This window comes from Tupaia chinensis, unplaced genomic scaffold, assembly GCF_000334495.1.
Source record: "Tupaia chinensis unplaced genomic scaffold, TupChi_1.0 Scaffold148234_1, whole genome shotgun sequence".
Classification (NCBI taxonomy): domain Eukaryota; kingdom Metazoa; phylum Chordata; class Mammalia; order Scandentia; family Tupaiidae; genus Tupaia; species Tupaia belangeri.
In genome coordinates this window covers 4,987,624-5,000,609 of record NW_006208084.1, presented here as the reverse complement: position 1 = coordinate 5,000,609, position 12,986 = coordinate 4,987,624, and the positions used below count along the sequence as shown (strand labels likewise).

The following is a 12,986-nucleotide window of genomic DNA, read 5'->3' as shown; positions in this document are numbered from 1 at the left end:
GCGGCGACCCACCCTGCCCCCGCCGGCTTGACAGGGGCCCGGGGGGACACGCAGAGCCCGGAAGGGCCCACGACGTCCCCAGGCTGGACGCAGCCTTGGCGCCCGGCCCGCCTCCTGCCCGCATGCCCCAAATTCTGACAGGATGGAGAAATGAGGAGAAAGGACTGCGGTGTGACCATGTCCCGTGGAAAGTGCTTTCTTACTTTCTCTATCCCCAGCTGCAAGTACTCATGCTCTCTGGCAAATTAAACACAAACAAACAAAAAACTACCACCTCTTCAAGGCCTAGCTCCTGTGCCACCTGCTCTGTGAGCTGCGATGTCCCTGGTACATGCTGGCCATGCAAGGTCCTCAGTGGCCCCGTTGTCATTGCCCCTGTAGACCTTCCTAGGCAGAGAGGCTCCTCCCTCACCTGCTTCCAGCAAGATCTCAGCTGGACAGAACTGCTCTGAGTGCCTAGCCAGCCTGCAGCAGCCAGGGCCAGCTCGCAATAGCCAGGGCCAGCTTACATCCTCCTGTCTGCTCAGCTCATGCCTCTGAGCTCTTACCCTCAGTTAAGCTCATTTCACTGACTCTCCCAGTGACTGTTTGAGGTAGACATGATTTTATCCCAGTTGAGAGAAAAGAGGTCTTCAAGCTCAGGATAGCTGGATTGTTAAGGGCACGTCTCTGGCTCACCCTGTTCCGTTCTCCACGTCCATCGAGGAGCTGGACTGCAACCACCTCAGTCTAGGAAGGTGATAGGACCTTTCAGGTCTCTGTGTTTTTGTCCCTTGTCTGTCCCTCCTTCACCCTACCAGATTTCCACCCCATCTTCATGCCATCTGGTTCCCTTCTCTGGCTCACTCTAGGGCTCAGCTCGCTTCCTGCTTCTTCCAGGGCGCCTTCCATCACTGGCCTTGCTTTTTCAAGCTGTCTGGGTTGGTGGCCACCTCTCTGTCTACTTGTCTAACAGCATTTAGCATTTTTTACTGAGCTTCACTCCTTTTTATACTTCTGTCTTTCTTTTTCCTCACCCAAACTCAAGGGCAAGAGTTTAATTTATCTTCAATGTCTAGCCAGCACAGATTAGGCATTCAGTGAGTATTTGTTGACTAATTAATACAATTATCATGAGCTCCGTAAGATGACCTTTTTACAAAGAAGCTCAAGGTTGAGTGGTTTGCTCAGTCATGCCCAGCAAATGTTTGGATTAATATCAGAATCTAGGTCTTTGGGCATCTTGTCCAGGTTGACCAAAATGCTCAAATTTAAAGAAACAGAAAGGGACCAGCAGATGGCATAATGGCTACATTGCTGGACTCACATGTAGTTGAACATGGTTCGAGTCCCAGACTTGGCGGCTTAATGCTTACACTGGGCATGTGTGTGTGTGCCCAAAAGCCTGAGAGGAGAATGGAGGAGAATGGCATCCTACTGCCAGTGCCAGAGGCTGGGCCTTCTCACTGCCTCATTAGTAAGCTTATACTCCAGGAGAAGGGATGCATGCGTACAAAATTAATGATCCAGGTGATGAAGCTGCTCAGTCGAAAGACAGATAATGGGTTGTAGAAGAACAGGGTTTGGATCGATGGTTCCTGACTTGGAGTATCAGAAAAGGTTTCAGAGTGGAGGTAGTATTTATTTTGGGCTCAAAAGAATGAGAAACACTTATTTGGAAAGAGCTCCAGGTTGACAAAACAGCATGAACAGGTGTTGAGTCCCACCTTTGTCCCTGAGCACACTTGGTGTGGCTTGTATCAGGGTAATTTTTTGATGGCAGGGGAGAGGATACCCAATGAAAAGAGATTTTATTAGCAGAGGAAATGGTAGTATCTCACAGGACAAAGAGGCAGCCACTTTAGAGGTACAACGCGACAGGCAGACGTTCAGTTTTTCCACTTTCCTCTCTGTCTTCCTTGGTGTTGACTTTGTTCTCAGACTACTCTTTTCCCAATTGCAGGTTTGCTGCCTTGCTCCAGTCACTGTGTCCCCTCACAGCCATGTTCAGAAGTAGCATGGACCGGGCCAGGGTCTCTCAGCAGTTCCTTTATATTAGGGAAAAATATCAATAGTTTGCCCAGAAGTACCTGGGGGCCTCTCCGTTAAGTATGATAGGCCAGTGTGAAGTCACATGCCCTGCCTAATCCAATCAGCAACTAGATGACATGAAATTAATTACCATGATTGGTTTAAATTACTCAATATCCACCTCGTTTGGAGGGATTACCTTCCCTCAACACATATGGTCCCCTTATTTATAGAATAAGGAAGGAGGTGAGTATGTATGATTGTTGAATGAGCAAAAATAGAACCTGCAACAGTATTTATGAGCAAACATTTTAATCATAACAATGCCAATATTGATACATTTTTATCAAGAAAAATATTTTCTGCACTCAGTTTTATTGAGAAAATTTAATTTTTGGAAAAATTTAATTTTTATCAACAACCATATATTACTATTATTTTAATGGTACATACCATTTTAATTTTCTTCTATTTTTGTTTTTATTTTATTAAACTATTTTCATGTGTACTGTTTCTTTTCCATATATATTTTATACCACAGATCAGTTTCATTGATCTTTTTTGTATGTCCATGTTAAATTTTGTTGATTTTATTTGTAAGTTTTGACATTATTTTCTCTTTCATCTTCTTTTAAAAGCTAAGATCAACAATGTTTTGAATTATAGTCTATTTTTAAAAAGACTACTGTACTCATTTTATGTACACAATTATTCCCCCCCAGCCATAGATAAATGAAAATGACCTTTTTGTATACTACTTATTTCCCAATAAATACAAAAAGATTGTATAGATCGAATAATACCAAAATGAGATAATAAAAAGGATATGCAATAATTTTTTTAGCAGCTCAAATAAGATATTATTTATTTTCTTTTGATACTATTTATACCAATGACCTTGGGTCAACCTTTGCCAAGGAATTTTAATAGTTAATCCCCCCATCAGGATTTTGGGCATGCACACACGTGCCTCCTGTGTTTTTCAGTCCGGGGACTGGGATTTGAACTGCATTCAGCCATGTGGGATCTGGCACCCACTGTAGAGCACATAACCACTCTGCTACAGCAAAGGCCCTCAGAATGATTTTTACAGGTGAACTTTTGCATTTAGATGATACGGAACGCTGACTTCGAGTCCCAACTAAGAGAAATGTTATTTACTCTTCAAAAATAATGTAATTCTTCTCACTAGTAGACCTATGTTATGTTATTATCATCATATTTTTTATTTTGTCCATAAAAATTTTGTGGGGATTTGTTTTCTGTCTTGTCATGTAAATTGTATAGAATATTCTTAATTTTGCCTCTTGGCTCACAAACACTAAAATATTTACTCTCTGGCCCTTTAAAAATTTTTTTTTGTTGACCCCTACTCTATTGTATGGTTAACCTGATTGTTCTGAATTCTTACAAACATTCTCATTACCCTACACTAACTGCCTCCTCCACTGGGGTTACACACAGCTAAAGGGGGGTGAGGCTGGCAGATGGTATTGTAGTTAAGGCACTGGACTCCCACATGGCCAGCCATGGTTCAAGTCCTAGACCTGGAAATTTCCTTTCTTATTTTCTCTCTCTCTCTCTCTGTCTCTCTCTAGTCAAATAATAATAATAATAATAATAAATAATTATTTTTAAAAACCCCAAAGAGCTAATGGTATCTTAGTCTTTTCTGGCTGCTATAACAAAATACTGCATTGTGAGTTATAACCAACAGAAATGTATTTCTCAGAGTTCTAGCAGCTGGGAAGTTCCAGATCAAGGCACTAGCAGACTTGGTGTCCGGGAAGGATCCACTTATTGCTTCACAGACAGTTTTCTTTTAACTGTGTCCTTACATGCCAAAGGGTCTAGAGCGCTCTCTGGAGCCTTATTTTTTCTGTCTTCCTTCTCTTTCCTTTCCTTCCCTTCCCTTCCCTTCCCTTCCCTTCCCTTCCCTTTCCTTTTTTCTTTTCTTATTGCCAGAGGGTGTGTGCACTTAACTCCGAGAGAGAGATAGCACCCCGCGTGGGTTACCTCACAACCCTTTTTCCTCCGCTTCTCCACCCTGTCAGCAGGCATGTGCTCTCAGCTTGTTTTCCAAGCTCTAGAGCTGTTGTTCAAACCTTGGTTGGTCATATAGGACCCAGCTCCCTGAGCACTGCACTTAACTACTGTGCCGCAAAGCCAGCCCTGAAGTCTCCTTTACGAGGCCACTCATAACCTAATCGCCCTCCACCCTCATGGCCTAATCACCTTCCAAGGGCCCCATTGCCTGTTATCATCACCTTAGGGTTTCAACACATGAACTTTGGAGAGACACAAACATGCAGTCCGGGGAGTGAGGTCGATATATTTTAGGGTCAGAGTCAAGGAACCTCTCCTGCTTCTAAGGTAAACAAGGGGGTGAGCGCTGTCATAGTGTTCTGTGCTGAAGGAAGATGGCTCTCCTAGCTCCAACATGCTGTGTCAGATAAAAACAAAACTGATGGAGGTCAGTAGGCGGCACGGTGGTTAACACACTAGACTTCCACATGGTCGACTACGGTTTGAGTCCTGGACCTGGTAGCTTGAAAATCATGCTGGGCATGGGTGTGTGTGTGTGCTCCAAATCCCAGGAGAAGGGACTGTTGTGTGGCCATTCCCCCGGGGAGCGATTTCTCATTTTCCCTCTCGCTGTCTCTCTCCAGAGAGTACACACGCACAGCTGTTTAGGAAAAACCTAAAATAATAATAATAAACTAATAAAATTGATGTAAAAGTTTCTGTTTTGTTTACGTAAAAGTCAGTCCCTGCCTTTTTCTGTTGCTATTAAAATATGATGGATCTAACAAATTGGGAAAGCCGAAATATCGTTGTTTCAAAGACCATTTGAGGGAAACAGTCTTTTTTTTCCCCTAAAGAATTATTTAATTTTAGTTACCATTATTATTATTTTTAAATTTGCTGTAGGACACATACACTCACCAGAGAGAGACAGAGAGAGAGAGGGAAGATGAGAAAGCAAGCTGCCAGGTCTGAGACTTGAACTGCAGTCGACCACGTGGGAGTCCAGCGCCTTAACCACCATGCCATCTGCTGGCCCCAGGGAAATAGTCTTTTGAAACTGGAGGAGCTAAGAGGGCTTTTACTCTTTCCTGCTCTTTCCTACTGAAGTAGCTCCTTGTTCTCTCTTTTAACAGATGAGGAAAAGGAAAATAACAGAGCATCCAAGCCCCACTCCACTCCTGCGACCCTGCAATGGTAAGTCTCCTGGTAGCTGCTCTCGGGAGGGGATTCTCACCTCTTCCTGCCTGGAGGATGGGCTATCACGTGGATACTCGGATATTGTCATGATAATGCCACACCCCACAACCCACGGGACATCTGCTTAATCTGCTGGTATACATAAAATGCTCAACTTAGATCCAGCCTTGGAGACAGGAACTGCCGTATTTATTTTACCTTGGGGTAAATTATCTCCCATTATCAAAACACTGGCAAGGACTGAATGTCACATGGATGTTATTAACTGATTTTAATAGACTCCATTCTTGCAATTAATAATGTTGCAGCAAGTTATAGAAACAGACGCCTGTTTGCTCTTACCATCAGAGCTTAATAAACCAATCTTGAATTAGAGCTCTACTACTGTTATTTTAACATAAGTAGCATTGACAAGAATAATCCACAGGAATGGCTTTCTCTTTAATATTGGGGATTCCTGGGCTTGATGAAATGTTAGGTCATTGGAAAAGTCAGGATGTGTTTTTCTATGCAAAAACGCATCCTGACTTTCCTGATGACCCAGTAGTTAATGTTGCCTACTGGCTGCACTCATGTTTGAGATTTACAAGTACATTCTCGTCTAAGAGTGTTACTTGGAAGAAGGTTGTACACATGCCTCAGCTCATGCTCACAGTCCTGGGAAGCTGATACCGTTACACCCGTTTTACAGATGAGGGAGATAAGCTGAGGCAGTGAGGTCATTGCTGGGACGTGCGCTCAGCCAGGAAGGGGCAGCGGCAGGAACCTGGCTGGGTCTTTCCCACCGCAAAGCCCATGCTTGGGAAGAAAGGAAAAGAAAACAGATGAGAAAAGGAAGCAGATGGACCGTAATGAGCAAATCGTATTAGATTCTCTAGTCTAATCCATCCTGAGGCGAGAGGAAAACAACACTGGGAGAAAGCATTCAGGAACGTAACTCAATCTTCCCCAACAGACTCTCCCAGTCTGCTTGTCTTGCTACAAGGACAGCAAAGATTCTTTTCAAGGGTTCCATTTCTAGCTTTTTGGCTTGTTACCATCATTTGTCTCCATATTCCTTTTTTTTTTTCCTCATTGCGTTTGCTGCTTCTCGCTTTATTAAAAAAATTTTTTTGAGAGGTTTTTGCTATAGGACGCATGCCCTTCCCAGAAAGACAGAGAGATAGAGAGCAAGAAATCACCCACCGGGGGGACAGCCACGCCGCAATCCCTTCTCCTCCATTTTCCTCTCAGGATCTTGGGTATGCTTGGGTACACACGCCCGGCATGAGTTTAAGCCACCGGGTCCAGGACTCGAACTGCAGTTGACTACATGGGAGTCCAGCGACATGGCCATTATGCCAACTGCTGGTCCCTATTCAAAATTTGATTTTGCTTCTTGGATCAAATCTTCCCCTGCACAATCCCCCAAATATGATGGCCACATAATTTCCTGAAATGCCAGGACACCGAAAGAGACATCTGCATAATGGAAGTTTCTAGAATGCAAGGTACTTGCAGGCTTTCTCACATTAATAACCTGAACGTGTATGTTTCAGATTAAAAAACGTGAAAGGGACTATACAAAAAGTACCTTGTTCATGTCTATTTTTCTCTTGATTCTTTGACATTTGCTTGGCAACAGCAAGGCTGTACGTGGTGCCATCTCTGAAGTCAGAATGCCACACTGAACTCCCAGCTCTGCCACTTACAGGTTGTGAGACCTTGTGAAAGCTCCTTAGCTCCTCTGAACTTCAATTTGCACACCTCCAAAGCGGGGATAGCGATAGTATCTAACCCGTAGGGTAAGCGTGAAGGTGAGTCGAATCTCCACGTATAAAGGGCTTGAGCCGTACCTGGCGTGGAGCGGGTGCTCAGTCAGTCCCTCAGCACACCCCTTTCAGCTGAATCCACCAGGACGCCTTGGGGCAGAGCTCCTCTGCTTCCTCGTGGGCATGGCCATTTCTCCTGCTACTGAGCTTATTCTATACAAAATATCTATGCTTGCAAATCTAGGTCACAAAGAGCATTCCAAAAGAAATTCCATTTTCCAATTCACAAGATCAGGCTGTGGATTTTTTTTTTCCATTAAAAAAATACAACTGCTTTTACAGTCAAATTAGAGTTGAAAATTTGTACATTTTAGTGTTACTAGTATCAAAAGACACAAAGTTGTTAAAAGAATACCAAATTAGCCTCAAATTCACTTTATGTTATATGCTTTTTAAATTATTTATTTAATTTTACTTATCCATTCACTTATTTTTTAATTTGACCAGAGAGAGATACAGAGAAAGGGAGAGAGAGAGAAAGTGAGAAAACAAGCCACCAGGTCCGGGACTCAAACCATGGTCAGACTTGCGAGAGTGTCCAGCGCCTTAACCGCCATGCCACCTGCTGATCCCTATGTTAAGACGGAATTTTAAGACAGAATTTCAGGAGCTGGTAGGTGGTGTGGTGAAGGGTGTTGGACTCCCACATGACTGACCATGGTTTGAATCTGGACCTGGTGGCTTGCTTTCTCGCTTTTTCTCTCTCTCTCTCTCTCGCTCTCTCCCTATTCCTCTCTGGTCAAAATAAAAATAAATAAATAAATGAAGTTAAAGAAAATAATTCTTTGTACAAAAAAAAAAAGATAGAATTTCAGTATTAACTAATTTTACTGAGCACCTGCTACTTACTAGGCCCTGTCCTAGGCTCTGGGAGTGCCATAGTGAATAAGGCAGACCATGGAGGCCAGCTGGTGGAACACTCAGCAGCACATGGAACTGCAGTGCTGGAAGCCACATGGCTATTTGTGGCTTCAGATCTCTGGGTGGGCCTAAAAATATGCTGTATGCATGCAAGCATGTCCAAAGTCCCATGAGCCGGAAGGCTGGTGAGAAAGGATTGTGGCATGATGAGACCCTGCCCGGGTGCCTTCTCCCTCTCTTCCTCTCTCTCTCATGTGCATGTACTGTCTATCATGAGTAAAGTAAATAAATAAATAAATAAGGTCAAGAATAGGGGCTCACATACCAAAAATAGAGGGAAAAGAGTAATTTAAAACAATGACAAACAAGATTAGACAGTGAAAAATGCTATGCAGAGAATTAAAACTGGCTTAGAGGGTAGTGTCTCCAAGACTATTTTAGATCAGGCCGTAAGGGAAAGCTTCTCTGAGGAGTGACATTTCAGTGAATAAATCCATGACAAGAGGGGCTTTCAGGTGGAATGGTAGTTAAGGGGCGCTGGAATCCCACATGGCCAACCATGGTTTGATTCCTGGACCTGGCAGCTTGCTGTCTCACTTTCCCTCTTTCTCTCTTTTTCAGTATGTCCCTCTCTGATCAAATTAAAATAAATAAAGTTAACTAAAATAATTCTTAAATATATATATATGTGTGTGTGTGTGTGTGTGTGTGTGTGTATATATATATATACACATATATATATATTATATATGACAAGAATTCCTCACTAATGCCATGACAGTGTGAAAATCGGGCAGGGAACATTCCAAGCAGAGAACAACCTCTACAAAGGCCCTGCTGCTCTAGGGTGGGCCCTCCTAATTGAGCAGAAATGTACACACAGAGGGTTTGTTCAGGCATGCATCCAGTATCCACACCCATGGGGTGTGAGGAACTATGGGATAGGCAGAGCGGGTGTCGGGCTGTGAGGAAGTCGTGACAGGCTTTGGCCAATCCAGCGGAGACGTCCAGGCCCAGGATGGCCCTTCCGAGATGGCCCAGATCTAGGCGATGATGTAGGCCTTAACCCCCAACCCCTGCCCATCATTGGATGGAGGCTCCAGGCAGGGGACATAAGGGGTGTAATTTTGGAAGACACGGTCCTCTTCATGTTCTGCTGAGGACAACGCTCCAGAAAGGACCCAGCCTCAGCATCAACCTCAGCGGGGTGTGATGTCTCGGTCCTGAGGGGCACACACCACAGTACCCACTGTTCCTTCCTAGAATGGGAGCAGGCCGAGCTGCTTCCAGGGGCCACAGGAAGGTGGCCTGTGTGGTTGGGTGACACGACATGAGGTGGCAGAGGTAAACAGAGGAGAGGTGTATAAACAGTAGAGAAGGAGTAAGACATTTCTCTAAACTCAGTCTTGCTTAATGCCACGGAGGAGAACATGTGCTCTGGAGAAGGTTCCACGTGAGTAATTTTTTCAAGAATCTGGGTGTAATGTACGAACTTTGTGTCTCAAGAGGAACTGGATGCACTTTCCAGCTGATAAAGAGAGGTGAGATAATTTACAAAATGTCCCTTTTTTTTGCTCTGGCTGCCAAGGAAGTTCAGAGCTAAATTTGATACTTACATACTTCTTTCTCTTGTCTAATTTCCTTCCTTTTTCTTTTTATTTTGTTAGCTTTTTTTAAGCCCAGGATTTAAGTAAGTTCAATAAGTATGTATTTTTTTCTTTTCTTTCTTTTCCTTATTGCCAGTGGACGTGTGTGCTCTCCAGACAGATACAGAACGGGAGAGGGCTGGAGCCTTCCCCAGCGGAGTGTGGTCGGGCCACAGTCCCTTCTCCTCCACTTCTCTACTCCGTTGAGATTCTGGGCATGTGCGCATGTACCTGGTGTGCCTTTTTTTTTTAAGAATTTTTATTTGGGAGAACCAGCAGATGGTGTAATGGTTATGTCACTGGACTCCCATGTAGTCAACTGTGGTTTGAGTCCTGGATCCAGGGGCTTAAAACTCATGCCAGGAGTGTGTGTGTGTGTGTGTGTACCCAAAATCTCATGATGAGGATATGGAGAAGGGATTGTGGCATGGCCATCCCTCCTGTGATTTCTTACTTTCTGTCTCTCTGGTGAGCACATGTGCCTGATAGCAAAAATCTCTCTTAAAAAAAATTTATTTTAAGGATCAGCAGATGGCATAATGGTTACATTGTTGGACTCCCACGGAGTTGATGTGCTTTGAATCCTTGACCTGGCAGCTTAAAACTCACACCGGGCGCCTGTACGTGCACGTTCAAAATCCCAAGAGGAGAACGAATTGCAGTGTGCTCATCTCCTCTAGGGGCAATTTCTTGCTTTCTGTTTCTCCACCTCTCCAATGAGCACATGTGCCCTATGGCAAAAATCGCTCTTACAAAAAATTATTTTTAATTTAATTTTATTATTATTTTTTGTGTGTGTGATAGGATACTCACCAGAGAGATACAGATAGAGAGACATGAGAGAAAAAGTGAGAAATCACCCCCCCTGGAGGGATGCCACCAAATCTCTTTTTCATTCCCCTCCTGGGATTTTCGGCATGCGTGCACATGAGCCCAGCATGATTTTCAAGCCACCAGGTCCTGGATGCGAACTGTGGTCAGCCATGTGGGAGTTCAGCACCTTAATCACCATGCCAGGACCTGCTGGTCCTGTGCCTGGCATGTTTTACAAGCTGCCAGAGAGCTGGGATTTGAATCACAGTCAGTCCTGTGGGTTCTGGCTCTCTTAGCCACTAGGCTATGGACTAGCCCATTTTTTTAAGGCAGGGTCTCCTGTGTCACCATCCTCCTGCCTCCGCCTCCCAGGGACTGCAGGGAGGCACCACCACACCCAGCTCTTTTTCAGACAGTATTCTGCTATATTGCCCAGGCCAGTCTCCAACTCAAGACCCTCCTGCCTCAGCCTCTGTGTGGCTGGGTGACAGGTGCACACCACCATCCCTGGCCTTTAGGTTGGGCCTCCTATTCCGGGCCTCCAGTCGGACTTCCCGGGGTCCAGACTGCGGAGCCCAGCATCTCAGCAGCATGTGCCACTGTGGTTGGGCAGTTTCTTTTCTTTATTGAACAAATAATTTTCTTGTTAAAAATTACAATATTATAGGTAAGGCTAAAGTCCATTCCTCATCACACTGCTCTGCCTTCTCAGAAGCAACCATTACCAGGGATGCGTAAATGCACGTATACTGAGTGTGTCCTTATGGGCCCTCACCTGTGCATTTCATGTGTAGACGTTTCTGAGCTGTGCTGTTTCATTTAACATATGCTCCTTCATAGGAAGCACGCCAATATATCACGCTGAAAATGTTCCACAACTTGTTTGACTCCTCAGTGGCATGTCTCAAAGCTACCGCAGAGGTTGTTAGTTCATAGAGAACTACCTCATTCCAACCACTGCTCGTAAGACAACAGCAGAGTCTGTTTTGCCATTCCCTCTTGATGGGCGTGGAGGCTGCGTCCCCGTCTCATCTTCACAATTAGAAATAGCACCCTGGTGCCAGCAGGTGACATTGTGGTTAAGGTGCTGAACTCCCGCGTGGCTGACTGCAGTCAGAGTCTTGGACTTGGTGGTTTGCTTTCTCACTTCCCCTTTCTCTCTCTCTCTGTTCAAATTAATAATAATAATAATAATAAATAAAATAAATAGTTCTTTTTAAAAAGAAAGGAAGAAATAGGGCCCCAAAGAACACCTTCCCATATGCCCCCTTGCACACCTGTGGGAGTGTTTCTGCAAGTCTGTATCTGGAAAGGGGAATTGTTGGCTGCCCTTCACTTCCAATTCTACTTTATCTGCAAGACTGCCCATCAGATGGCTTTGTCGTGGTATACCTTCACCCACTGTGCAAAGTACTTTTTCTTTTAAAAAATTAGGGAACCAGCAGTTAACGTAATGGCTATGTCGCCGGACTCCCATGTAGTGAACCGCGGTTCGCGTCCCGGACCCGGTGGCTTAGAACTCATGCCAGGCACGTGTGCGTGCGTGCCCAAGATCCCAAGAGGAGAATGGAGGAGAAGAGATTGCAGTGTGGCCATCCCCCCTGGGGTTGATTTCTCGCTTTCTGTCTCTCTGTCTCTCTCTGTCTGTCTGGCGAGCACACACACCCTATAGCAAAAAATAAATAAATAAATAAATAAATAAATAAAAATACAAAATTAGAACCCAGCTCTACAACAGGCCTCTCATGATCTGAGACATGTATGTTCTTCCTGTTGTCCCCCCTCTCTGGTGGCAGTGGGCAGCCTCTCAGGAAGGAGAGGTGAGCAGGCCAGAAAGGAAGTGGCCTCACCACCAAGGTGCCAGCACCAGCCTCCGCTCTCCCGGGGCATTTGGCTTGTTTTGGAAGTCGGGTTAGGAGCGAGTTGCTTCTCCTGGTTAGCCCTCCTTTCCGCCAGCCCCCTCCCCATCGCCCGAGAGACCATGCCTGCTCTAAGAACAAATAGCACCGCAGCCAAGCTGCCTAAAATAATCGGGGTCACGTGATCTGCAGGCAGCTCCCAGCAGAAAACAGGCAAATATTGTCAAATGCCTTCTGCCAAACACTTTCCAGCATCCTCGGTCACGAGGGTTAGTAAATCCCAGCTCGCTGGGGATGGTGAGCGCTGCTGGAATCCCGGCCGCACAATACCCTCTATTCATGTGAGAATCTCGAAATGGAAAGCAGCCCGGCCGCCATCCCGCCTTCTGCTGCCAGCACATGTCCTGTCTGGGCCCCGCCCTCGCTCACCCCCTTTGCCGCCCTCACCCCAAGTACCTTGTGCACCTTGTGCGCCTTCAGGGTAGGGACATTTTTCCTTTTAGTGATTTGCAGAAGTGTGCCTTTTCCCAAAAGGAAGATAATAAAAGATCAGTTTGGCACTTTCCCGGTGGAATGAGGAGCTTTCTTCCCTTTGGGAAAAATAAAAATGAGGCCTAGCGTGGTTGAGGCGCTATCAGTATTCTAAATGAATGTGAAACAAAATCAGGTGAATGTTTCTCTTTAAAATGTTCTTGGTGGGCTGGCAGGTGGAGTGGTGGTTAAGGGTGTTGGACTCCCACATGGCCAACCATGGTTCAAGT

The 12,986-nt window shown here is 45.0% G+C and overlaps 1 protein-coding gene across 3 annotated transcripts in view; it reads left to right on the top strand.

The window, feature by feature from the left end:
* The window catches only part of RFX4 (regulatory factor X4), a 208,174-nt gene that overhangs the window by 63,095 nt on the left and 132,093 nt on the right, over positions 1 to 12,986 (top strand). For all 3 annotated transcript variants that reach the window (XM_006170358.2, XM_006170357.3, XM_006170356.3), the window contains exon 3: positions 5,172 to 5,232. In XM_006170358.2, the coding sequence (XP_006170420.1) occupies positions 5,172 to 5,232 (61 nt within the window). The remainder of the gene's footprint in view (positions 1 to 5,171; positions 5,233 to 12,986) is intronic.